The sequence below is a fragment of the Sciurus carolinensis genome, chromosome 12 (genome assembly GCF_902686445.1).
Source record: "Sciurus carolinensis chromosome 12, mSciCar1.2, whole genome shotgun sequence".
Lineage (NCBI taxonomy): Eukaryota > Metazoa > Chordata > Mammalia > Rodentia > Sciuridae > Sciurus > Sciurus carolinensis.
The window spans coordinates 67592020-67619944 of record NC_062224.1 but is presented as its reverse complement, the minus strand read 5'-3'; the positions used below and the strand labels follow the sequence as shown (position 1 = coordinate 67619944).

Here is a 27925-nt window from a genome sequence, read left to right as displayed (position 1 = left end):
AAGGTAGGTCCAAATCTTCAACTTGTTGGCTTAGGATCAGACTTCCTTAACATGACTCCCATAGCACAAGAAATAAAAGCAAGAATCAATAACTAGGATAGATTCAAACTAAATACCTTTCTCTCAGCAAAGGAAACTATCAGCAATGCGAAGAGAGAGCCTACAGCATGGGAGAATATCTTTGCCACTCATACTTCAGATAGAGCACTAATTTCCAGAATATATAAAGAACTGAAAAAACTCTACATGAAGAATACAAATAACCCAATCAACAAATGGGCTAAGGATATGAACAGACGCTTCACAGAAGAAGATCTGCAAACAATCAACAAACATATGAAAAAATGTTCAACACATTTAGTAATAAGAGAAATGCAAATCAGAACTACACTAAGATTCCATCTCACTCCAATTAGAATGGCGATTATCAAGAATATAAGCAACAATAGGTGTTGGAGAGGATGTGGGGAAAGAGGTACACTCATACATTGCTGGTGGGGCTGCAAATTAGTGCAGCCACTCTGGAAAGCAGTGTGGAGATTCCTTAGAAAACTTGGAATGGACCTACCATTTGATCCAGTTATCCCACTCCTCGGCCTATACCAAAGGACTTAAAATCAGCATACTACAGAGATACAGCCACATCAATGTTCATAGTTGCTCAATTCACAATAGCCAGACTGTGGAACCAAACTAAATGTCCTTCAATTGATGAATGGATAAAGAAACTGTAGTATATATATATATATATATACAATGGAATATTACTCAGCTATAAAGAATAATAAAATTATGGCATTTGCAGGCAAATGGATGAAATTGGAGAATATCATGCTAAGTGAGATAAGCCAATCTCAAAAATCCAAAAGACGAATGATCTCACTGATAAGCGGATGATGACACATAATGGGGGGTGGGAGGGGGGCAAGAATGGGGGAAGGAGGAACTGTATAGAGGGAAAAGAGAGGTGGGAGGGGTGGGGGGGAAGGAAAAAATAACAGAATGAATCAAACATCATTACTTTATGTAAATGTATGATTATGCAAATGGTATGTTGTTACTCCGTGTACAAACAGAAACAACATGTATCCCATTTGTTTACAATAAAAATAAATTTAAAAAAAGGGGCTGTGGCTCAGTGGTTCAATCCCTGATCACCCTCCCCAAAGGAAAAGAAAAAAAAAAAGAACAACTTAAGCAACATAACAAGAAAAATCAGTAACTTTTTAATATATCAATAATGGATTTGTTAAGAGAAAATAGGAAATCAATTCCATTCACATAGCTATAAAAAGTTACTTAGTAATGAACTTAACCAAGGACATAAAAGACCTCAACAATGAAAATTGCAAAACACTGATGAAAGAAATTGAAGAAGATACCAAAAAAATGGAAAGACTTCCCATGTTCATAAATTAGAAGAATTAATATTGTTAAATGTCCATACTACAGATTCAATGCAATCCCATCACCCCAAAAGCACAGGAAATGAAAGCAAAAATTCAACAAATGGAATTATATCAAACTAAAAGGCTTTTGCACAGCAATAGAAATAATCAACAAAGTGAAGAGACAACCTACAGAATGGAAGAAAATATTTGCCAACTAGTCATCTGATAGAGGATTAATATCCTGAATATATAGAGAACTCAAAAAACTTAAAACAACAAAATAAGTAATACAATTGAAAAAGAGGTAAATTATCTGAAGAAACACTTCTCAAAAGAACAAATATGAATGACTGACAAATATATGGAAAAAATGTTTGATATCCTTAACCATCAGGAAAATTCAAACCAAAACTACAATAAGTGCATGTATGAATATGTAACAACAAATCCCATCATTATGTACAATAATGCACAAATTTTAAAAAGTGGAAAGATCAGAAAGGAAAAAACCCTACAGTGAGACACCATCTTACCTGTAACACTTGCTATTATTAAAGAGTGCGATTATGTTAAAAAATGCTGGCGAGGATGTGGAGAAAAAGAACCCTTATAGGTTGTTGTTGGGATTGTAAATTAGTACAGCTATTATAGAGAACAGTATGGAGGTGCCTCAAAAAACTAAAACTAGATCTGTCATGTGATCCAGCTATCTTACTTCTGGGAGTATATTCAAAGGAAATGAAGTCAGCATACCAAAGAGATACTTGTACACCATGCTTATTGTGACATTATTCATAATAGCTAAGATATGGAATTAGTTTAGGTTCCCATTAACAGATGAATGAATAAAGAAAATGTGGAGTATCTGCACAATAGAGTATTACTCAGCCAGAAGGAAGAAAGAAATTATGTCATTTGCATAAAATTGATGGAATGGGAGGATTATGTTCAGTGAAATAGGCAGTTATAGAAATAGTGTGTGTGTGTATACGTGTGTGTATATATATTAAAAATATATGTGTGTATATATATTATATATGTAAATATATATAAATGTGTATATATATATTAAAAATAAGTATTAACTTATTTTTAACTTATTTTTTAACTTATTTTTTTAAATATAACTTATTTTTTTCAATAAAATATCAAAACTACCACTCAGAATCATCAGGGTAATACTTGGAATTTTGTTTTAATTTGTGTGTGCCTAATTAACTCTTAGGTTGTAAGAATGTTTCGGTATATCTTTCCTGCTTTGTGCTTTTGTTTCTCCTCATTACATTTCTTCGCCCATGCATAGGTAATTACCAGTTTTTTGTTAAAATCTACATGACACTATTTAGAATATGGTTAAATACTTCTTATTGTTCTGTAATAGTTTCATACATTGATTTCTCATGAAGATTGTCTCATTTTTGCTCAAGATAGGAGATGTCACTTAAAAGACACTCAAGAACATTTTGTAAATGAATAAACTTAATTATACTCCTTAATTATACCACACAGTGCCTCACAGAGTGTAGGACTCAATAAATACTGACTGAGAAGCTGGCAAAAGGTGAGTCATTTTCTCAAGGGATGCACACTTGACTTGATCTCTCAGGTATCAGTATATGCTTGTATCATTTGAAAATACTGAGCTATAGTGCTTTCAAAAGACTGAAAGTTCATTGTATTTTGCAATGGCTATAAATGTCAGCAATAAACTAGGATGGGAAGGGAAATACTACTCAAAGGGCATCTGTTTGATATTAGTGAGGGCTAGGGACTAGTCAATTATTAGTGAATAAAAGAAGAATAAATCATAAGAGTGCTGGTGATGTGGCTCAGGGGTAGCAAGCTTGCCTGCCATGAGTGAGACCCTGAGTTCAATTCCCCAGTAACCCCCCAACCCCTAAAAAGAATGAATCACAAGAAATACTTCCCTTACTATACTTTCGCAGAGAAATGGTGTGTTTTTAACAGCCTTATTGAGATATGTCACATATCATAAAATTCACCTAAACTATGTGCTGTTTTTTAGTATATTCACAGAATTTTAAAAGTATCACCACCATTTAATTTTATTTATACTTTTTCCTTCTTTTTGTTGATTCGTTTTAGTTATACATAACATTAGGATTTATTTTGACATAATTATAAAAGCATGGAATACAATTTGCTCTAATTCAGTTCCCAGTATGTCCCCTTTTCCTCCCTTTGTATACTTTTATAGGAGGTAGGTTTTCTCTATTTTGCTCAGGTTGTCCCTGAACTCCTGGGCTGAAGTGATCCTCCTGCCTCAGTCTTCAAAGCAGGTGGGATTTCAGGCATGCACCACAGCACCTGGCCAAAATGTGTTCTTAAACAATTGGTTTGCATTTTAATGTTCTTCCATTGAATTCTAGAACATTTTAATAGCTTAAAAAATATTCTGAATCCAGCAGCAGTTCTCCTATCCCTCTATTACCGCTTGCTAGTCTTAGGCAACAATGAATCTACTTTCCATCTCTTTGGATTTGCCTGTTGGGGACATACAAACAAAATCATACCATATGTAGTCTAAGGTTCATCCATATTCTAGTATGTGTCAGAATGTAATTCCTTTTTGTGGTCAAGTAATATATTCTTTTGCGTGGCTTGTACACATTTCACTTATTCTTTAGCTGATCAACATTTGGGTTGTTTACACTTTTGGGCTACTGTGAACATTCATGTGTAAAGTACTGAATGGATGTATGTTCTTATTTCTCTAGGGTAGGTATCTAGGAGTGGAATTGCTGAGTAATTGGTCATTCAATGCTTAACATTTTAAGGAACTGCCAAATGTATTCCAAAAGAGCTGCACTTTTAATTTTTAAATTTTTTTTGTGGTGCAGGATCAAACCCAAGGCCTACGCATGCTAGGGAAGTGCTCTCTACTGACCTTTAACCCCAATCCAGCTGCACCATTTTACATTTCTGCTAGCAATTATGAAGGTTCCAGTTTCTCCACATTCTTGTCATTGCCTGTCTTTTTTTTTTTTTATTACAGCCATTCTAATGGGTGTGAAATTGAATCTGTGGTTTCAATTTCTGTTTTCCTGATGACTAATGATGATAAGTATCTTTCATGTGATTATGAACCATTTATATTGCTTTTCTGGAGAAATGTCCATTTGGATTCTTTGTCCATCTTTGAATCATATTTATTAATTGTAAAATTTTAAGACTACTTCGTATATTCTGGACACAATTACCTTGTGAGATAGATGATCATTCAATTATATTCTCTCATTCTATGGATTGTATTTTAAGTTTTGGGGTTGCGTGGGTGGGGGGGGCTGGGGAATGAACCCAGGGATGCTCTACCACTGAGCTACATTCGCAGTCCTTTTTATTTTAAGTTTTGAGACCAAGCCTTGCTAAGTCGCCCCAGCTGGACTTGAACTTGGAATACACATACTAGAACATGGATGAACCTTAGACTACCTTTGGTATGATTTTGTTTATATGTCCACAACAGGCTAAGACCTCAGCCTTCTGAGTAACTGAGATTATAGGTGTGTACCACGTGCTGCACCCAGCTAGTCCCATTCTTTAAAATTCTTCACCAGGGATTTCATCTTTATTGATTTCCTTGGAATCTATTGCTAGAAAACTGCATTCTATTGGAGGTATCATATTACCTGACACCTGATCTTCACTTATTTGATGGTATCACTTGTAACAGAAGAGATTTGGATACACTTTAATTTATCTACTTTTTTGTTTCATCACTTGTGCTTTTCATATAGTATGTAAGATACTCTGAAGGCCATGATGATGTAGCTTCAATGTTTTATTTAGAGATTTATAGCTTATATTTAGGTCTACAATACATTTTGAGTAATTGTTGCATATGGTCTAAGGAAGGCATCCTGCTTCTTTCTCCTGCATGTTGATAACCAGTTGTTCCAGCATCATTTGTTGAAAAGATTATTCTTTCTCTCCATTTTATTATATTGACTTCCTTGTACTTCTGACTTTTATATACTGTTATCACTTTGAAAATTCACTACAAACTCACTTGGGGTGATTTGTCTGAGGAACTGTGAAAATAAGTTTCATGGTTTTAAAATACCTACAGAATGTATATTGTGTTCTAGCCTTTGTCAAATGTGTTGATCTAATCATTTTAAGGTAAAGATGCTGAAGATCTATCTAAACATAGATAAAACATTTAACACAAAAGAATATGGCACTTCAATATTTTGGGGCTAATTTTTCTTACATGAATATTAAGTTGTGTCATAGTACTTTATAAACTTTACTATCAGAATATACTCCTTCCCTATAGTAGATAAATATTTGGTAAAGTCTCTAAAAGTGGGAATATTATGATTGGAGATGAAAATCTAGTTAATGTGTTAATTATAGTTGCTGAGTAGTAACTAGGTACTTTTTTCCATTCCTGATTTTCTTTTCCTTACAGCAAAATATCCAGAGATAAAATCCTTGATGAAACCTGATTCCAACTTAATATGGATTAATTATTATGATGGTTATCACACAGTTGGTTGCATTTTACTTAGTAAAAGACTTGGACTGGAAATGGGTCATATTTTGGGCCTACATCTTCGGCAGCTGCATTAACCACTCAATGACTCTGGCTATTCATGAGATTTCCCACAATTTTGCCTTTGGCCACCACAAGGCCCTGTGGAATCGCTGGTTTGGAATGTTTGCCAATCTTCCTATTGGGGTTCCATATTCGATTTCCTTTAAGAGGTATCACATGGATCATCGTCGCTATCTTGGAGCTGACGGCATCGATGTGGATATTCCTACTGACTTTGAGGGCTGGTTCTTCTGTACCACTTTCAGAAAGTTTATATGGGTTCTTCTTCAACTTCTCTTTTATGCTTTTCGACCTCTGCTCATCAACCCCAAACCAATTTCTTACCTGGAAATTATCAATACTGTGGCCCAGATCACTTTTGACATCATAGTTTACTACTTTTTGGGAATTAAATCTTTAGTCTACATGTTGGCAGCATCCCTGCTTGGTCTGGGTTTGCACCCGATTTCTGGACACTTCATAGCTGAACATTACATGTTCTTAAAGGGGCATGAAACTTACTCGTATTATGGGCCTCTGAATTTACTTACCTTCAATGTGGGTTACCACAATGAACATCATGACTTCCCCAATGTTCCTGGAAAAAACCTCCCACTGGTAAGTAAAGGGTTTGATACATATTCTGATTTCTGATGGCTAAATAATAAAATTAGTTTTGACTCACTCATTTTAAAGAATCTAGTATATTTTGTCAATCTAAACTACCTGTCAACAAAAAAGAAAAAAAGGGGATTGGGCTAGTGTGTAGCTCAGTGGTAGAGCACTTGCCTTGTATGTGTGAGGTCCTGGATTTCAATTCTCACTACGCAAAAAAATAAATAAATAAAAAATAAAAACAAGAACATAAATCCTGTGTCTGCCAACCTAATTTAACAAAGGCTTCACTCTCATGGACCTTTAAGCTTCATGGTTACACTTAGGGTTCAAAAGTGTTGAAGGATATATAAAATCTGTTATCTAGTAAAATAATTCAGAAATACTCTGCAAAGTAGGCACCAGTTCATGAAACCTTCATCACTATCAACCCTATGTGCTTTGCTAAAACTTACATATTGGTTTATGATAAAGTACAGATATCTGCAGGGTACAGTGGCATGCAACTGTAATCCCAGAGACTCAGGAGGCTGAGGCAGGTGGATGGTGAGTTCAAAGCCAGTCTCAGCAACTTAGTGAGGCCCTAAGCAAATCAGCAAGATCCTTTCTCTAAATAAAATATTAAAAAAGGGCTGGGGATGTGGCTCAGTGGTTGAGAGTCCCTGCATTCAATCCCCAGTACAAAAAAAAAAAAAAAAAAAAAAGCACAGGTATTCTGCATAATTGATCTGCAAAATTAATGGACAGCAGTTTCCAATACCATAAATTTCCCCAGGCAGGTACTATCTCTTTTCCTGGACAACAGACTTAGTATATTGTATTTTTACTGTAATGATATTGTGCTTTTGTAGAAGAATGTCCATTGAGGATACTTAGGGGAAAACGCTTAGAGGTAAGATGTCACCTAATGTCTGCAACTTACCTTCAAAAGATTTAGAAAAGAGAGAAAGTATGCATGCTTATTATAAATGATATAGTATATGTAGAGAGAAAGCAAGTCACAGGGTTAATCATTAGTAAAATGGTTAAGGGCATATGAATTCATTTTACTATTCTTTAAACTTTTCAGTAGGTGTGACATTTTCAGAATAAAAATGGGAAAAAAACAGCACACTTCTGTCTGAAGTGATGATGCCAGCTCCCAGCTGCTGGGTGTCATTTTGCCCTGAAGAGAGAATACAACTTTTTTTGCCTCCTTTGTCACTGGGGATGTGCATTTTTATCATTTCTGCAGGGGATATGGTTTAAAGAGAAGGCCAGTAACCCTTAAAACAAAACAATTTTTTCCATCATAAACCACATACTTTTACTTGTAATTTTCTGGAACATTTCCAATATTGAAAACTTAGTTCATTCACACATCACTTGGCTTAAGGCCCTTGGAACTTCAGTGACAATTCACTCTCCCCTCTCTTCCATGGTGTCTTATTCCTTTGTTAGTTCATAACAAATAGCCCTAAAGTTGCTAGTTCTGCCATTCCAGCAGTGTTTCAAGGAGCATCTTGCTTTGTTTTCTCAGTAACTACCCTGCGTTTATTGCATAGTTAAATTATAGTAGTCACATTGTATATAGCTATTACATCATTAATAGATATACAATAATAAAGTGAATTCCTAACAGGTATATTGAATTATAACCCAGGTGCGATCCACCCATTAATAGTCTATAATTCAGTGGTTTTAGCATCTCAGAGTTGTGCAAACATCTCTTACAAATTATGGAACATTTTTATCATAGTGTCTTTAATATATTCATTTTTAAGTTCATTGTTTACTTATTTTTCCTGAACAACTATTGTTCACAAAACATTTTGTGTATTTTCCTATCTTCTCACAACTTTGTGAAGTACAGAAACATCAGGGATTTATTGTAATATAAAGTTGCTCCCCAACCCTTTCCACTGCAGCCATTTCCCTGCCTTCCAACTTCTTGTCAGTCGGTGAACATCCTAGCTAACTATTGGTTCATCAGTCAGCTTGCAAGTATCCTTCTCCGTTATTGGTCCCCTGTTAGCCCGGAGGAATTTGATTGCTTAAGGATAGCTCCCCCCCATTTTCTCTCTTCTTCTGCTCCTCACATTCATGCTCTCCTCTCCTCACTTTCTTTCTCTCTCTCCTCCTCGCTTTCATGATGTCTCCTCCATTTCACTCTCCTGCGCACACGCCCTTTCTCTTTTCCTCTCATTTTCTCTCTTACCCTTCAGGGAGACACTCTGTGCTTAATAAACTCTCTTATGTGAATTCCCGAGTCCAGAGTGGTTTCTGGGTTCTTACATTTATTGGCAACGTTTGAATTCTATACATGCAGATTCCTTCCTTTTCTAACTCTCAGTATTAAAGAATTTATTGATTTTCCCCTTCATGTCTTTGAAATATTTACACATTATCAACTTGTTTTAATTATGATCATAATCTTCCAGTATGATTTCAGACTTCAAGAGTCTCTCAACTGTAATGTTTATTCAGGGTCTAAAATGGCAGTCATTTTACACTGTTGGAAAGATGGTATCTTTCTGTCCTAACTGTTAAACTGATCACTACTGGCTTTGACATAAATTCACTATGGATTATAATCAAGGTTTATTTATACATGTGTGTCGACTGTAGATCATTCTTATTTAGGAAAGAATTTTTGGAAGTTTGGAAGGGCTCAGATATAAGTTACTTCCCCTTGGGGGATTTGGCATTTTGTCCTTTTCTGTTTGGGTCCGACATTCACCAGTCATTCTCCATAGGCCCCAGTAACACTCACCATTCATCTCGCTGTCTTTTTTTCCCTTCTAGGTGAGGAAAATAGCAGCTGAGTACTATGACAACCTCCCCCACTACAACTCGTGGGTGAGAGTTCTGTATGATTTTGTGATGGATGACACAATAAGTCCCTACTCAAGAATGAAGAGGCATCCAAAAGGGAAGGAGGTACTGGAGTAAATATCACCGTGCCCAAAGACATTCCTCTCTGAAGCTTTTAAAATAGCTGATAAAGTGGAATTTTGCATGATGAAACTGAAGATCAGTGATGCTTAGAAACTATCATGACACAATTTCACACTAGGATCTTCCTGCTATTACAAAACTAATCTGGGGCTGAGGATATATGTCAGTGGTGGAGCCCTTGCCTGCAGCATGCCTGAGGCCCTGGGTTCAGTCCCTCCATCACAAGACAACAGGAAAAAAAGCAGCAGCAGCTAATCAGGTGTTAAACAGTCAGCCTTACTCCTTCATGCTCAGCTTTACTCACTCATTGTATTATTGTACCTGGAGAGTCTTCACCCATTTCTGTCATTTTGTAAGCATATCATAAAGAGTATTTCTAGTGTGTTATTTTCACTATAAAGTTTTACTTTATTAAAACAGCTAATGAACTGAGCTGTTAATCACAGTATATTAGTATTTGTTGCATTTTTGTATTTCACTGTCTTTATAACATGGTTACTTGGGTATTAGGGGAAACTTTCTTTAAAATTTCACTCCAAAAAATAATAATAATTTAAGAAGGGCCAAAGATAATATAGTATAAATGATTGAGATGGAAATGTCTTAAACAATAAGAGGAGCTACTTATTTAAATTTTCACTCTTATACATGAGACCTACATTAGTTCTGCTTGAATTCTGTACAGACTAACTCATGAATAAAGTACTTACTGAACTTAATCGTGGCCAGCATCCAACTTCCTTTTAGATGCACTGACACTCTCTCGAACATATTAAACAGCTTAACTGATAGACTGCCACGATCTTCATTCCAGGGGAAACTGGTTGTGGGCTGATGGCAGGTATTTAGTGCAAGGAGCCCAGTATCATGGGCTATTAGACCGGCAGTCCTGATTCCCTCAGATGGGTCACTTGGGGGAATGTGGTGTAATATGGGAAACTACTGTTGAAATATATGGCTGTTTCATAGTGGCAGGCAACTCCCAGGCAGCCGAGTATGGAGAGTACAATCCTCTGGGGACTGACAAACCTGCTTTACAAGACCAGTTTCAGCCCATAGTGCTTTGCTTTCCTTTCTGACTCCCTAGCCCAGGGAAATTCCTAGTAACATTGAGTCTGTTGCTTAAAGAACCTCTGATCTAAAGTATAGAAGGATAATAGAACCAACTTTGCAATTCAGATTTACTCTGTCACTAAAAAAGTATCTGTGAAACAGACCCATGGATTTCGCAGTACAGTTAAACAGACTGTATTCTCCCCTACCACTTATCTCCCCTCACCTATAGAACTCTAGCCTATGGCTACAGCTGCCACAGAAGTGCTGAAATCTCTCTGAATTCTATATACCAGATACATAGAGTATGTTAGCATCCCTCCCCATATTTTCATTTCCCCTTAAATTATCACTTCTTGCTAGATGGAAGTTTCAGAGTTCCTAGGAGGTCTAAGTAGTCTGACTCCCATGCCAACTCAGTTCATTCTTTAAGAAATCTATCAACTGGGGCAGTAGGAAGGCTGGGTCCTAGAACCTTCAAGGAATAAGGTTTGAGAAATCATGCAGTGGCTTCACACTAGTAATCACTTCTGTCTCAACTTTGTTCCCCATTACTGGTCTGATAATCTTGTCTCAAGCCTCAAGGCCTTCCCTGGTCCACCTCCACCCCACAGTAGATGCTATGTTTTGGACCCTGAGGACCAGTGATTACTTTCTCTTGACTGCAACCACATTGTTTTGTAAATAGACACTCTTTGTTTCCCCTTGAGGTTGTAGCTCTTCAGGGGCAGGAGGGATCTTCTGTTTCTCTATTGCTAAACCTCACTGGGTCAGTGCTGAACTTGGAGCAATTTCTTGATAAAGGATTGAGACCACCAGAGAGAGTCCTTGAACTTGAGAAGATTTCTTTAAAACAAATAGCTAAATCAGAGGGTGTTTGTACAAATTGAAAACAACAGTCATTTCTTGAGAATTCTTACTTTTCACCTACACCAAGTGTATTAGCCAGGGTTATTTAGAGGAATAGAATCAACAGGAAGTATGATTATAAAAAGGGGATTTATTAGATTGGTTTACATGACCAGAAGCTAGATAGTCCACAATGGCCATCTGCAGCTGGAGAGCTGGAAGAACCAGCAGCTGCACAGTCCAAGACACAGAAGCCCCAGAACATGAAAGATCAACAGTGCTACCTTAGTCTGAGACCAAGGCTTCTGGAACCTACCTGGAGAATCATTGGCAGAGTCTGCTATGGAAGAGTGAAGAAGCAAGAGTGTGATATCCTCAGATGATCGAAGTAGCAATCAAGAACCCATTCGAGAAGAGTTGAACTTGCCTCTGCACCTGCTTCCTTGTTCTTCCAACTTTTATTCCATCCTATGGGGTGGTGATTCCCACACTTAGGAAGGGTCTCCACTTCAGTTCAGTATCCCACATTCCAATCATTCCTAGACACACCCTCATGAACACACCCAGAAGCCTCTTAATCATTGGCATCTCTTAATCCAATCAAGTTGACAATTCAAATTAACCATTATACCAAGTGTTTAAATGCTTTATTTTTTTGAAGTCTCAATGCTTCTATGATGTATTAATATTTTCATTTTGTAGATGAGAAAACCAAGGCTAAGAGAGATTAAGTAAGTGGTCCAAGGTCACACTGAGTACACTGCAGAAACAGAATCTGAAAATAACACTGTGACTTCAGAATCAAAACTCGTGACCAGACTCCCCATAGTATGTCTGATGAGCCTGCCCAAGAATAGCAAAAAGAACAAAAAACATGTTCCATTACCAGATAGATGCTCACTCCACTGCCTTGCAGACCACTGTAATCCCAACAAGGGTGAGGTAGGAAGATCAAAAGTTGGTGGCCAGCCTCAGTGACTTACCCAGGTCCTAAGCAACTTAGCGAGTCCTTGTCTCAAAATAAAAAAGGCTGAGGATGTAGCTCAGTGGTAGAGAACTCCTAGGTTCAATTCCTAGCACCAAAAAAAAAAAAAAAAGAAAAGAGAAAGAAATAGGATCAAACACATGTTCCACTACTAACAGGTGCTCACTCCACTGACTGCCTTACTGATCACTTCCTATAGACAAGCATTTCTGTATAGATGTCTGTGGTTTTCTTCCCCAATGCTTAACAATGTTGTGAGCAAAAATAAGCAAAATGGTTTTGACACCATAATGAAAGCATAAACAACCAGGACGGGAGCAGACTTCATGAATCACCAATGCCTTTTATTCAGCAGCAGAGTAAGGCATCAGAGGGGTAACATTCTGGATAGAAAATGGTTCCTGCTTACAGAGTGGTCTGGGTTTTTATAGGTTAAAATAAGAGTTAATCATAGCAGAATGTTTAGTGTGACTTAATCGTTAATGACTGTGGTCATGAGATTGGGCTGTCAGAAAACTAGTTGTTCAGGTTAAAAATCTAACTCAGGAAAACAGCTGTAAAAGCTTGAAATTTATTGTTACTGGGATAAAAATTTAGAGCCCAGAGTTCATTTGTCGCCTTCCCTTCACGACTCAGTGTTACGGGGAAAGGATAAAAGCCCAGAGCTGGCACTTACCGCTTATCTTCTTCCTCTGGGATCCATTGTTACCCAGAGCCTCAGGACAAGCTTCCCTCCTTCCAGGACTCCTCTGCAATGGGGGAGGGTGAAAAGTCAGGGCCCGGTGTTCAGTATTGGCCTCTTCCCTTCAGGACCCATTGTCACTGGAAAGGGATGAACGTTTACCTTCTTCCCTCCTCCCTCCTCCCAGGCCACACTAATCCTCCTTTTTCCCTGGGGGGATGTCTTGGGGAATGTTATTTTTCATATCCTTCAAATGTAAAATTCTACTATGAAATATTCCTGTTTGAATCCAGAGTAAAAGTGCATTCATTCCTTCGTTTTGTAAATTCCCTACCAAATACTGCACTGGAGAGTGAGAACAAAAAAAGGAGTCTCAAACAAAGGAGCCGATACCTCAGTACTAGGAGACGCACATTCTGGTCAGCAGAGTTCACCAAGGGACTTCACAAAAAAGGGAGGGTTAGTATGTGGCTATGACCGGGAGGACGGTGCATATCTGGACCAGGTGCTCTGTCAGCAGTACATACGGATCAGCATTCTAACCCACCACCCTGACAAGCTAGCTATTACCTCCATGTGAAGAAACTGTAGGCCCATGTTCACGTGACTAGCCTGAGGCCACATGAGGGGAGCCAGGGCCAGAACCCACATCTGTGAAAGCCTACACTCTTCTATGCTACCTGACCTGCTGACTTGGAAGGACTTTCAATTTACAAGGAAATGTGCTGCTTCTGGTTAGGCAAATCTTCCTGGAGCTTCAGTCATTTGGAATGAAGGAAGAACAGTCTGATGACCTAAGACTGGGAAGGCCCTGAGGAAACTACCCTCAGAATCCCCTGTGTTACTATAGCCTTAGATCCTTTCTGTACTTGGTTCTGAGGCAGGTTCAGCATGGGTGAAGCCTGCAGAGGGAAGAGGAGGCAGTGAACCATCTGGAGGGAAGGCCTAGGCTGATTAGCTGAGAGCCCCACAGTGGCTACAGTGTCCACAGTGGGTGGGGAGCATTAGCAATGGAAAATTAGGACACCCCCAGAGGTTCCTGACTGGGAAGAGGCATAGGATAGGACAGTATGAGGATATGCAGGTCAGATCAGGGAGGTACTTCTTGCTTGGAAAGCTACTAATAGAGGAACAAGAATGAGGAGCGTCATCCAAGAAAGGACAGCTTTGCTTTTGCCAAGTTTCATCTGAATTGGCATGTGACTCAGGAAGCCAGTAACTGGACTCCACCGAGAGGAGGTTCCAGGTGGCACCGAGTGGACACCTTGCTGCAGTTCTGAAGGCAGTGGCTCTCACACACGTGTGAATTGGTCCTCCAGAATCGTGGCTGGGTGGGGCTGCTGGAATTAACGGCACCTTCTGGGAAGAAGGTGGAACCCAAGGAAACAAAAGTCATCCATATATCAGGGGTTACTCGGCACACATCGCTGTCCTTGTGGTCCCTGGGGAAGAGGACTGAATGGATGCTTTATGAAAGATGGAGGAATGCAACTGTCAACAGTAGATGCTAAATCCTGTGGATCAGCACTTTCTAAACTAAGCAGGGCCTCAGTAATCCCCTCCCCTGCGAGCTTATTCTCAAAGGCTGCCCTAACTGAGCTTTGGGGGGGATTTCATAAGGTCCAGAATGACCCTTCATTTGTCCAGGTAGTAGTGTGAGCCTCACGTGAGCAGCCGAGAATTCTTTTGGCCTAAGAGGGTGTCCCGGTCCCATCCCAACGGAAACGGTAATTTCCCTCCTGGCCATAAACACACACTGAGAAACCTTTTTCTCCTCCAGGCTGGGCACTCCAGCTGGGTATGCTCAGGAGTGGGTTCCCTCGGGAGTGGGTTCCCTTCTGTCTTCTTCGGAAGAAGCACATTCAAGTCACCTTTCCTGTTTGTAAGCTCATGTCTGCTTCAGCACCAACAAGGAGAAGGCCCTGCTCCCACTGCCCTTTCAGAGACCTCCCTGACCACAAACCGAACTCCAAATCCCCACCTCCCAGGGCTGGTTCTTCATGCTGCACCCACCTCTGCCTCCCAGAGTGGGGTCCCTGGGTTCAGCACCCTGAGGAATCTTCCTTACACTTTCACTACCCAAGGACTCTCCTCAACCCAAGAGGTCAGAGGTCCCAGAGAAGCCCCTGATCACGATGGGATTTCCTCACGGAGACGTGATCATACATCAGCCTGGCATCTCATCCCAACCCCCAACACACGCACTTTGAGGACCCTTTTAGAATGAAAAGAACAACTTCAGATTCTAATTTAATTCCATCACCCTTCAATTCGTAATAGCAATTCTTCATTTCCCGTGACCGTCTCAAAAATACATATATAAAAACAAGTTGGGTCATCAAAAACCAAGACTGAATGACAAACTCCACCCATGTGAAGATTGCTCCTCAGTTTTCATGTCCCTGCTGCGTGACACTTTGTGTGCAGGGGTGCGTCGCCCCTCAGAGCAGCTGCTTCTGTCCTTGCTCAGCCCCAGCCCAGCCCCAGGGCCAACAGGGGAGCTCTTGACTGCTTAAAGCCCTTTGTTTGTAGCCCTTTGTTTCCACTAGGAGTCTGGAGGCAGCGGAGAAGAAGGTTAAAAGAAAATTTCAGACCCCTTAGTCCTTTGGTAAGTGAGTTGGCTCTTAGCTCATCAGCTTGGAGCACCTGACTATGTGTGGCTGGACTCACACTTAGGCAGCCATCCCCAAACACTCTGGAGAAACTCCCTGAGTTGACTACGTGAGCACCATATGGAAGCATCCCCTAGATCCCTCTTTGTCTCCTTTTTCACAGGCTCAGACAGGTGTAGTCATATATTAGGAAAATGACCATCCTATTCCAATCCAATTTAGCACCATTGTCTCCTTTTAATTAGCATAATATAAAGTGAATTATCTTATCCCCTTTCAAAGAATGAGGAAACTGAGAATCCAAGAATTTGTTATTTGCCAAAAGGTTGACCTCACACTGGAGGCAGAATCAGAACCTGAACTGTACCCCACTTGCTCTAAGTCCAAGTCTTTGCCAATACCCTCTTACATCACCCTTCAGCTGTATCCACAGAGAACCTCTGTCTGTTCATGTATGCAGTGAGGGGTTGGGCAATCATGTGACACGGGAATGGAGGAGTCTAAAGTGTCAGTCAGAGATGCTACAATTGGAAGAATATTCAGAGGTGATGGCTGGGCCCCTTCACTCCTGTTGTCCAGAAGCCACGAGTTGTGCCCTGCAACCAGCTCAACTCATGGCTGCATGGAGGAGAAACAGGGACATTGCTCCAGGCCCATCTGGACTTGGCTGCCCTGAAGGTTACTTTGGCTCTGGAAAAGTTTGCTGAGTAAATTGATGACATAAGCAAGGGTGTAGAGAGAACTTTAACCTACCGCACAGAATTATATATTAAGGATCCAAACTATTTTAGGACTAAAATACTATGTACACAAAGGTGACAGCTTATGTCCAAAGAACCTTAACTGGGAACTCACATATCTTATGGGGCTCCTGCCCTGTGCCAAGCACTGTGTCAGTCTACCTAAGATCTGTTTAACCCTCACATGGGCATTATACTCATTGTGCAGCCAAAGAAACTAATAGGAAAGAATAAGCAATGTGTCAAAAGTCGAATAGCCATGATTCAAATCCAGGGCCTAAATTCACACTCCATGACTTTGCAGAGAGGATTTGACAGTGAACATTTCCCTCACATTCAGAGTATTCCTCCTAATGACTCTAACATGTGGGTTTTGTAGAGATCCTATCAGTTCCACCACTCCCAGGAACAGTGGAGCAGGCCAGCCATGAATCACAGCAAGGGTGGGAGTGTGTCATGGGGTGTGCAGTCTGTCAACTCCTCAAGCTCTTTCCACAATCAACTGCTCAGAAGGTGCTGAGTCAGAAGTCAGGTCAGGAGCTTGTGGCCTGGAGTTCACCCTTAACCAAACAGTTTTCAGGTCTAGCACAAGCACACGGATTGTCCAAACTCCACAAGTCTGCAAAGCCCAGTTTCAATCATGCAACTGCCCTGCTAGGAGAAGAGACCAACCCAGTGAGGCCCAGTTTGCCAACAAGAAAGAAAGGTGGCCATCTGAACATTGTGAGTTCCCAAACCAGATGACTCCTCATGACCAGGAAGATGACTAGCTGCTGCTTAACAAGCCTCAGCAGTCAAACCCAGTCCCAGGGCACAGGAAGAGCCCTGGTCTGTGAGTCCAGACGGAGGACGTCAGAGCAGCCATGGGGGTGAAGATGGGATCTGCATGGCCTGTGTGACTGGAGCAGCTAGGTACTCTGAGTTTATCTGCCAGCCTACCTCCCAGACTGCCATGGGTTGGCGATCACGGGAGAAGGACACACACTCTTTGTCCCCTGCGTGGGCTTTGGTTGCGCTGGTTCCCATTGCCAGATGGCATAGTAGCTGTCATTTGGGAAAGGTCCAGCAGCTCAGGTTAGGTTGCAGTGGTTCCAAACTGTAGCAGTTAATGCTTGATGGCCAAATTTTTGTCTGAGTATTTTTTGGGGGGTGTCTATTTTTCTTTTAAATAAATTTGTGGTACAATACACAAATTATACCATTGCTACACTTTTTCACTTTTTTGTATTTTTAGCTATAGATGGCAATAGAGTGTATTTTGACATATTATTCATATGTGGAGTATAACTTATTCTAATTAGGACCCCATACTTGTGATAGTACATAATGTGGAGATTAACTGGTTTTGTATTCATATACAAACATAGGAAAGTTATATCCAGTTCATGCTACTGTCTTTCCTATTCCCATCTCCCCTCCCTTCCCTTCATTCCCCTTTGACTAATCCAATGAACTTCTATTCCCCCATGCCCGTTATATGTTACCACCCACATATCAGAGAGAACATTTAGCCTTTAGTTTTTTGGGACTGGCTTATTTCACTTAGCATGATTTTTTCCAGTTCTATCATTCTTCTTTATGGATGAGTAATATTCCATTTGTATATATACCACATTTCTTTACCCATTCATCTGTTGAAGGGCACCTAGGTTGGTTTCATAGCTTAGCTATTGGGAATTGAGGTGCTATAAACATTGATGTAGTGGCAACACTCTGGTATGCTGATGCTAAGTACTTTTGGTATATACTGAGGAGTGGAATAAGTGGGTCAAACAGTGATTCCATTCCAAGTTTTCTGAGAAATCTCCATACTGCTTTCCAGAGTGGTTGCACCAATTTGCAGTCCCACCAGCAATGTATGAGTGTACCTTTTCCACCACATTCTCGCCAACATTTATTATTACTTGTATTCTTGAGATTGCCATTCTAACTGGAGATGAAATCTCAATGTAGTTTTAATTTGCATTTCTCTAATTGCTAGAGATGTTGACCATTTGTATCTCTTCTTCTGTGAGGTGCTTGTTCAGTTCCTTTGTCTATTTATTGATTGGGGTGTTTGGTATTATGTTTTTTGAGTTATTTATATATCCTGGAGATGAATACTCTATATGAAGTGCAGGTGGCAAAGATTTTCTCCCATTCTGTAAGCTCTCTCTTCATGTTCATGATTGTTTCCTTTGCTGTGAAGCAGCTTTTTAGTTTGATACCATCCTATTTATTGATTCTTGATTTTACTTCTTGTACTTCAAGAGTCTTATTAAGGAAGTCGGTTCTTAAGCCAACATGATGAAGAATTGGGCCTACATTTTCTTCTAGTAGGCACAGGGTCTCTGGTCTAATGCCTAGATCCTTGATCCACTTTGAGATGAGTTTTGTGCAGAGTGAGAGATTAGGGTTCAATTTCATTCTGCTACATATGGATTTCTAGGTTTCCCAGCACCATTTGTTAAAGAGGCTATCTTTTCTCCAATGTATGTTTATGGTGCCTTTGTCTAGTATGAGATACCTGTATTTATATGGGTTTGTCTCAGTGTCCTCTATTCTGTACCATTGGTCTTCATGACTATTTTCAGGCCAATACCATGCCATTTTTGTTCCAATAGCTCTGTAGCATAATTTAAGATCTGGTATTGTGATGGCTGTTGCTTCACTTTTCTCACTGAGGATTGCTTTGGCTATTCTGGGCTTCTTCTTTTTCCGAATAAACTTCATGACTTCTTTTTCTCTTTCTATGAGGAATGACATTGGAATTTTAATAGGAATTGCATTAAATTTGCATAGCACTTTTGGTAGTATGGCCATTGTGACAATATTAATTCTGCCTATCCAAGAACATGGGAAGTCTTTCCATCTTCTAAGGTTTTCTTTAATTCCTTTTTCAGTGTTCTGTAGTTTTCATTATAGAGGTCTTTCACCTCTTCTGTTAGATCGATTCCCAAGTATTTTATTTGTTGAGGCTACTGTGAGTGGGACAGTTTTCCTAATTTCTCTTTCAGCTGCTTCATCATTGGCACATGGGAATGCAACTGACTTTAGCATTAATTTTATATCCTGATACTTTGCCAGTGCAATACTTTAAAGACTATAGCTCAGGGGCTGGGGTGTGGCTCAGTTGTAGAGTGCTTGCCTAGCATGTGTGAGGCACTGGGTTCCATCCTCAGCACCACATAAATAAATAAATAAATAAATAAAATAAGAGGAACTGTGTTCACTGACAACTAAAAATATTTTAAAAATTAAAAATTAAAAAATAAATAGTACAGCTCAGTAGTATTAAATGTATTCACGCTATTGTACAACCAATCTCTGAGACGTTTTCATGCTGTAAATCTGAAACTTTGAATCTGTTAAATAGCTCTCCATCCCCTCCCCAGCACCTAGGAACCATTTTGCTTTTTTTCCCCCACATTTTTCAGAAACTCTGTTTCTATGAATTTGACTTAAGTATTTTTAATCCAGCAAAACTCTTTAATTTTCCCATCAGTATACACAACAAATAGTCCATAGAAGGCCCATTTCACATACAGTAGCAAAGACAATTATTATTCATGGGTGGAGTCACAGCCCGCCCTGCCTTAGACAGGCTCATTTTCAACACTCTGACTCCCTGTCCCCTGGTGGCTGGAGAGACCTGTGGACTGGCTGCAGGTGCTGCTGAGGGGCCTGGCAGGAGGCACTCAGCTCCCAGGGCCCACTCTGCAGCTGCACCAGCCTCCCCATGACGCTCCCTCAATGGAGTGTGATGTGTCAGGAGGCAGTGGGGTGGTGACAAGGAAAGAGGAAGAGAGACCTCTCATGCCAGCCAACACAAACACCCCACAGGACGGGGAGCCCCGAGGACCTGGCTCCCGCCCGCCTCTTCCACACTATCGGCCCCTCCCCACTCACTGTCCCAGCACAGCAGGCTTCTTCCTCCTGTGCACACACTCAACACTGCTGAGGGTCAGCAACTCCATGGCTCCCTCCACGTGGACACCTGCACAGCAGCTCCATCCCCATGCTCAGCCCTCATCTCAACACCTTGCTTTGAAAAAGACTGTCCTCAGCAACTGCCTCAATTTCAGCTTCACCAGAAACCATTTGCTGAGACAAGCATTGGGTACAAGTGACTTCTTTGGGAGATGATCCCAGGACCATGGTGAGGGAGTGGGAAGAGGTCAGAAAAGGCAGGTCAGTACAGGAACAGGTAACCATGGGGCAACCAGGTTCTAGACACCAACCAGGTCATGGAACAAGTCACCCTGTGGACACGGGGACACTGAAGGGAATGTGCCTCACAAGTCCCACCAATGGTGATGCAGTGCCACCTTAGAGTACTTCATAGGGCTGCATGTTTGCTTTGTGAGTTATCACGCATGAGCACTTTACGAGAGCCAAAAGTCGTGAGGACCAAGGAGGCTAGGTGCACACTCACCAACTCCTGTCCATCTTTGTAGAGAGCCAACTGTGGGGACACTCTGGTCTGCTGGGGGTGGGGGTGCAGGGAAGCCCTTAGGCAAGGAGACCCAGGAAGGCCTCTGCACAAAGGGTCACTGTCCCAAGGGGACAGACAGGAGAGGAGGGCCCTGCAGATCTGCCGTGCCATTCCCTGGTGTCACACCTCTCTGTGCCTTTCTCTGAGTCCCAGGAGCCTAAGTTGCTGGGTCCTCACTGTCCCTGGGATGCAGGTGTCACTAACATCCTGTTTGCCCACCGACAAAGTGACACACAGGCAGTGAAGGAACTTGCCCAGAGCTAGAGGTAAAGTAGGGCTAATCCTACCACTGAAGCCCTTTCTTTAAGGAAACGGAACACCACGATGAAGAGGTTAGCGGTTCAAGTCTTACACAATACTCCCTGCATGGCACAAGGCACAAGTGGGGGACCCATGAAAGGAGAGAGGACTTAAATGCTCTTAATGACAGGTTTGGGTTAGTACAAGAAAGAGGTGCAAGGAGCCAGGGACAGGTTGCCAGTTTAGGTTCCAGAGAGCAGTTTGTTAGTCTGCAGGAACAGTGCTTCACTTCAGTTTTCTGTTGCTAAAGTAACCTGCCAAAATTCACAGAAAGAGAGCAAAGAGGTGTACAGGTCATCCAGAATCCCACCTCTGCAAGACTACCACTCCGAATGCTTTTGCAACATTCGCCTCGAAGCTTTTCACAGGTCAGATAGGTTGGGGTGATTTTTTTTCTTTTTAACACAGGGCCTCACTGTTTTGCCATCTGGCCCTGCATATCTGAGCTCAAGCCATCTTCCTGCCTCAGCCTCCTGCTTAGCTGGGACCACACTTGTGCCCCACTGCCCTCCACTCAGGTGGGGTGATTTCTGTCATCAAAGTGGGCTGTGAAGCAGGTCTTACTGAAACCCCTCTCCTGTCCCTCCCAGATGCCCGCCCTGACTGTAAAATCACCATCTCATGAGGTGAAAGGGCACCAAGGTGGAAAGCTCTGGACAGATGCCCACGGCGGGATCCCCTCCCAGCTGTGCCCCTTTCCCTTAGCCTTCCTCCCGGCCGCTTCATCGAACCACATAAAAAATACTGGTACCTGGCCCACCTTGTACTTGGGTGAGTGCAGCTCCCTGACCTTCCTTTCAAGCCTGTCACAGGCCTGAGTGGTGGTCTGTAACTAGGGCTCTGTCCTCCTCACTGTACTGGAGAGGTCCCCATGCTGGGACGTTGCCACTGTCTGCCCAGTATTCAAGGTCTTGGCTCCGGTGGGTCCCAGTGAGGGGCTGATGAAGGATGGTGGCAGACTGCCACATGAGTTAGTCACCTAGGCATTACTGTAACTGAGGGAAAAGATCAAGAAATTCTTAAGCTGTTTGCTCTCAGTTATTTGCTTTGTTGGCAAGTTTAGAGGTCAGACAGCTAAGCAGTGTGGTCCTATTGCCTTATTATAGACAATATCTTTGACTGATGGATCAAGATGGTAACAGTTGTCCAAATTTTTTCAGGAACTTGGAGGTTATCTGAAAGTCATTGAAACCACCCACCTCTCATACAAATGTGTACAAAGGGTCAGTTTTGAAGTTAGAAACTGAAAACTGTATCCTGAGAGCACTTAAACACACCATTTTCTGTGGGCATGTCCCAGGAAGACCCCTGAACTTGATTATTCATGTAAAGAACACTGATTACATCACTTTCCTCTACTGCTACCTTTCCCTACAACTCAGACCATCCTGCTGCTTTATACCACAAATATCTAAAATTATATCCTAGGTGTTTTTGAAACTTGGGACTACCATCTTCTAACATTTGGCCAATTTATGAATAAACATTCTGTTCTGTTTCAGGATAGAGCATATATAGTGTACAAAAGGGGCTCCATTCCTTAAAGAGTATAACAAATGCTCAAGATAAAGCAATTTCAAAAGAGGAAAGGTTTTTTTTTTTTGCTTCAGTGTTTTTGAAGTTTTAGATCACAACTGATTTGCCCTATTGCTTTGAGTTTGTGGAGCTACATTCCTAGACTTTTTTTTTTTTTTTTTTTTTTTTTTTTAAGACAGGGTCTCGCTAAGTTGCTGAGGTCAGCTTCAAACTTGTGTTCCTCCTCCCTTACCCTCCAAGATGCTGGGATTACAGGTGTGTGACATGCCTCACTAAATCACACATATTCCTGAAGGTGGATTTATTTGCTTGGTAAGTCAAGGCTGGCAGAAATTCAAGGCTTATAGGTCTGATGACTGCCTTCTGCTAGCTGAGCTGAGCTGAAGCGGTCAGTCACTCACATGAAACCATCTAGACAATTGAATCACTTCTCCCTCAGCCAATTATTTCAGTAGAAATAATTATTTATGTTTATTTCTCCAAAGGCAATATTCAACTTTTAAAAACTGGTTTTATTGTAAAATATAAATACAGAAAAGGTACAAAATACTTATGTATAGCTTAGAGGTAATAATAAAGTGAATCCCATTTGACTACTACGGGTTAAGAAAAAGAACACTTTTTAAAAATGTTATTGTATTTTTTATACCTTAATTTTTATGTGGTGCTGAGGATCGAATCCAGTGCCTCACACATGCTAAGCAAGTGCTTTACCACTGAGATACAACCATAGCCTCAAGAACAATCACTTTCAAAGAAAGAATCCTGGGTGCAATCCATTGCATGCCTCTTCCCACCTGACACAGGCGACCATTATCCAAACCTTGGTGTTACTTTCTTGTATTTCTCCTTAATTCCTTATAAGCAAATCTCCAAAAACAATGTTGAGTTTTGAGAAGCTAAGTAGCAACCACAGGCCTAGGTTGGTCAGGGAAGGGCAATTGTGCCCCCAGGGTACAAGCTCCTAGCAGATGTGCTGAGCAGAGGTGGGGGCTTCAGCTCTTATGTCGCTAGAGACCCTCTGGGAAGGTCAACAGGGAGGGTGTGATGTCCAGCAAAAATGTGGTCAAAGGGCAGTGGCAGTTGTGGATTTTCTGCCTCAACTCACAACAGTGGCAGTGGACTGAAGCTGACATGCCTGGGAGAGACATTCGTATCCCCACGTGCTTTGAGAAGCAGATGTGTAGTGGGCTGGGTATACCTGGCATTTTGTCTTCACATACCAAGACAGTTGGTTGCTCTATGGTCATAATCTTACATGAGTCTGTCTTCTGAGTCAGCACAGTCGGGAATGGTAGTCCTCCAGGAAAACACTGCTATCTTCTTCCAAGCTTCCCTATCATCTCATCTTTCTGGAAATGTCTTCCTTTTCCTTTCACTGACTTTCTCATTTTAGTGTAGGCACTTCCTCCCAGTTTCCTGAGAATGGGTGGAAGGAGGTAGATAAACAAGGCTACCTGTAGGCTTTTGACTGAGGCTTCAACTGCTCCAGATCAGATACTCTTCGAAGGGCCTCTTGACTCTGTAGAATTCATCAAAATGAATGGAGTCTCAGAAAAGTAGGAAGGGCAGAAAATTAGGTGAGTCAAGAATTGACCCTGGAGGAACTTAGGTTAGCACTGCCCTTCTCTTGAGTAAGAGTATGACGACAGACAGAAATGGAAAACCTGTGGGCCTTGCAGAGCAGGTGCAAGAAAGGAGAATTTGGTGCAGCAAAATTTTCCAGGCAAAGGATCTGGATATTAGGCCTGAGCCCCATGAAAACAGAAGGCAAACTTTAATAACCCCGTTAGCCTCACTTGATTCCAGTTTCTTGCTTCTATCATCAATTTTTCAGGTCACATAGCTAAACAATATACTCTCATTAACTTTAGGCATGCTGTAGAATAATAACCTCTAATGTATGGTTCTCATTGGTAATAGTTGCCTAAGTTACTTTTCAGGAACTTCAAGCCTGCTTTTGTCTATCTCAAAGTGCCTGAACCGCTCCACTTGGACCTCTATAGGTATCTGGTGGGTTATTCTTAGAAGTCAGAAAACCAGAACACCCATCATCAGAGCACACTAATACTGCATTTTGTTTGTTTTGTTTTGGTACTGAGGATTGATCTCAGGAGTGCTCTACTATTGAGCTACATCCACAACCCTTTTTATTTTTTATTTTGAGACAGAGTCTCACTAAGTTGCTTAGGGACTTGCTAAATTGCTGAAGTTGGCCTTCTTGCGATCTTCCTGCCTCACCTCTAGAGTTGCTGGGATTACAGGGGTGTGCTCCTGCACCTGGCAATTATGTCATTTTCTGAACACAGATCTTACGAAAGGTATGAGATCTGATTAAGTAGGAAAGGAACACAGATTACTTCATTTTCTTTTACTTCTAATTACCTTTCCCCAAGCTTCAAACCACTGTTTATTTCTTTTTTGCAGACTGGGGATTGAACACAAAGGCAATTTACCTCTGAGCTACATCCCAAGCATTCCTCCACACCCAACCCCCGATCCTTTTTTTGGACAGCCTCTCACTAAATTGCTGAGGCTGGCCTCAAATTTGCAATCCTATTTTAGCATTCTGAGTCTCTGGGATTTTAGCCATGTAGTTACCACACTGGGCTACCCTGTTTTTCATAATTATCTGTATACATCAGAATCTTCCGAGAACACTGAACAAGCTGAGGCTGAATTGCCCCAGCTGGAGACTATGATACAAGGCTCTGCAGCAGGGTCCAGGGAGTATAATTGTGAACCCTAGTTGAATCCTGTATCATCCAGTTGAGACAGATGTTTAAGGCCTTTTATGGCATTACAATTCAATTGTATGGCAATACAATACAATTCTCCCATTAGCTCAAGGAGATAACAAGGAGATAACCATGGGTAATATTTTGTAAAATAAACTCCAATGGTAACATTACTTGGGTCATACAGTCTTGTGAAAGATATATCCATTGTTCTCTAGAATTCAACTGGATTAAAAACTACAAAGCCAGCCCTGGCTACTGACTATGCCTGAGAAGAGATGTGAGCACTTACCATCATCCCTAGAGTTCAAGATTTGCCCATTTTCTTAAATCTTTCACTCCTGAGACTGGAAGATAGGTTTAGGCTATTTCTTCACCTCCCACCCTACCCATTTAAAAATAACTTGTTTAGAATACATATGAATTAAGTGATACATTGTCTGGGATAAGCTTCCAAACAAGCCTAGGTGGGGAGTAGTGAGGAAGAAACAGATGAAATAAGAGTAGGTGTGAGGTGATCATTGTTGATGCCAAGTGACAAGGCACATAGGGAAATCATATTTGGCAGAACCACCTGACACTGCTCTATTTTATCTTTTTGACCTAAAGTAATGGAAACTTCATATGATTTTGCCGGGTAGTGGTTTGCATATTTTTAAAAGTGTCTGTAATAGTTACATCCATTCACTTTGGTGTAATAGGTTAATGTTCACAAATCCACCTTCCTCTTTTTTCCTCTGTCAGATATTCCCAGGTGATAAGGCTGATGACATTTTGTTTCTTAAACCACAAGATGCTTTAAACCAGAGCTATGCAAGGTACCAAATTAAAGTGGGCATAAATGAATAAAGGAATCTGAGCAACTTGAGAATCTGTTACTTTAACTCAATAATCCCAAATTTCCAATTCTGTAAATATTTCAAAGAAATCAACGAAGGTACATTAAAATATGTTGGAAATCATAATATAGAGCTTATATATTATTGTATTAGTTACCATCGACTATAATTATATTCTTATTTTATTATGTCATAAAATTATAAATTATGTACTATCTTTAATTTTTATACATGTTCCACATCCAGGACAATGGGACAAATGGGTTCAATTTTTCAGTGAACTGAAAATAGAAAAGACAATTTAAAAACCAGACATGACGGGACTGGGGTTGTGGCTCAGTGGAAGACCGCTTGCCTAGCATGTGTGAGGCACTGGGTTCAACACTTAGCACCACATAACAAATAAAATAAAGGCACTCTGTCTGTCTACAACTATAAAAACAATTTAAAACACAAAACGAAACAAAACTAGACATGAGCTAGGTGTAACACAAAGCTGTTCCCCTGCTCTTTGCATCACAACCTAGCTTGTCAGTCTGAAAGCTGTTCCTCGCAGCCCTTTCTGCTGCAGCCATTTTCCCCACCTCCCAACTACTTGTCAGTCTGTGAACATCCTAGCTAGCTATTGGTTCATCAGTTAGCTTGCAAGTATCCTTCTCCGTTATTGGTCCCGTTAGCCTGGCGGAATTAAACTGCTTAAGGATAGCATCCCCACCATCTTTTCTCTTGCTTTCTCTCTCCATTCACTTGCTTTCTCTCTCCTCCTCGCTTTTCCATTTTCTCTAGCACGCACCCTTTCTCTTTTCCTCTCATTTTCTCTCTTACCCTACAGGGAGACACTGTTTGCTTAATAAACCCTCTTATGTGATTTCCTGTGTCCAGCATGGTTTTCATGGGTTTTCTTACACTAGGGGCTTAAAAAGAGCTTCTTGAATTAACTTACCTTTTTTTCTTTGAGGTACTGGGTATGGAACCCAGAACCTTGTACAGCAACATCCCCAGTCTGAATTAATTTGCTTTTGATCTCCTTTTCAAATAGGGTTTTTTTTTTTTTTTTTAAGTTGAAGAACTTATTTCCAGTTGTGCTATGGAACAGCATTCCTATAGTTTCTTGAACTCAGATATTTCCCTCACATAGTATCTCCCCTTCCAAAGCCCTCAGTTACTGTAAACTCATTTAGTTTTCTACAATATTAGTTTTGACAGGGATCAAGCTAGCAAAACCTATAAAGTTGACCCACTGCTTACCAGGCTCAGGATCAGCCAAAGTGGAAGAGCAGGTTTTGCTGCCTGTACAAAAGAAGTTAATTAGAATTTCAGTTGTAGTAAATATCTATAATCTTCTCTTTCAAGCTTTCTGTTTTACAGAATGCTAATGTAGGTCAGGATCTTAGAAACACTTTTGAATGTCCTGACCATCTCAGGCCCATAGGCTCCACAGCACAAAAGAAAAATTGCTACCACAGCTCTGACCAGCAATGGTTAACATCAGAGGAAGCTTCTCCTCCAAAGATGCCAGTTTTATCAAATCTCCATCAATCTCTCCAATATTAACCACTCTGTGCCTCAGGATTAACTGATTCCCTTATCCAATTAAAAAGTGATTTCAGGGC

The 27925-nt window shown here is 40.8% G+C and overlaps 2 protein-coding genes and 1 long non-coding RNA gene across 4 annotated transcripts in view; 1 reads left to right on the top strand and 2 right to left on the bottom strand.

Moving 5' to 3' along the window:
• Nucleotides 1–12446, bottom strand: part of LOC124961858 (uncharacterized) — a 98067-nt gene extending 85621 nt beyond the window's left edge. Inside the window, exons 1-2 of the long non-coding RNA XR_007104345.1 lie at nucleotides 12390–12446; nucleotides 11723–11874 (exon numbers count right to left, since the gene is read on the bottom strand). This is a non-coding gene — a long non-coding RNA (uncharacterized LOC124961858). The remainder of the gene's footprint in view (nucleotides 1–11722; nucleotides 11875–12389) is intronic.
• LOC124961857 (sphingolipid delta(4)-desaturase DES1-like) lies at nucleotides 5835–9578 on the top strand. The gene is given in 3 exon segments (XM_047520918.1): nucleotides 5835–5882; nucleotides 5884–6570; nucleotides 9352–9578. Coding segments are annotated over 3 exon segments (864 nt in total). The 5' UTR covers nucleotides 5835–5852; the 3' UTR covers nucleotides 9499–9578.
• Nucleotides 12447–13084: 638 nt separating the features above from the next.
• Nvl (nuclear VCP like) overlaps nucleotides 13085–27925 on the bottom strand; it is a 141283-nt gene continuing 126442 nt past the window's right edge. Inside the window, exons 24-25 of one of the 2 annotated variants that reach the window (XR_007104441.1) lie at nucleotides 27561–27602; nucleotides 13085–13140 (exon numbers count right to left, since the gene is read on the bottom strand). The gene's annotated coding sequence lies outside the window, so the exon portion shown is untranslated. Of the gene's footprint in view, nucleotides 13141–21967; nucleotides 22195–27560; nucleotides 27603–27925 lie in introns of those variants that run through there. The other variant, XR_007104440.1, reaches the window with a different exon arrangement.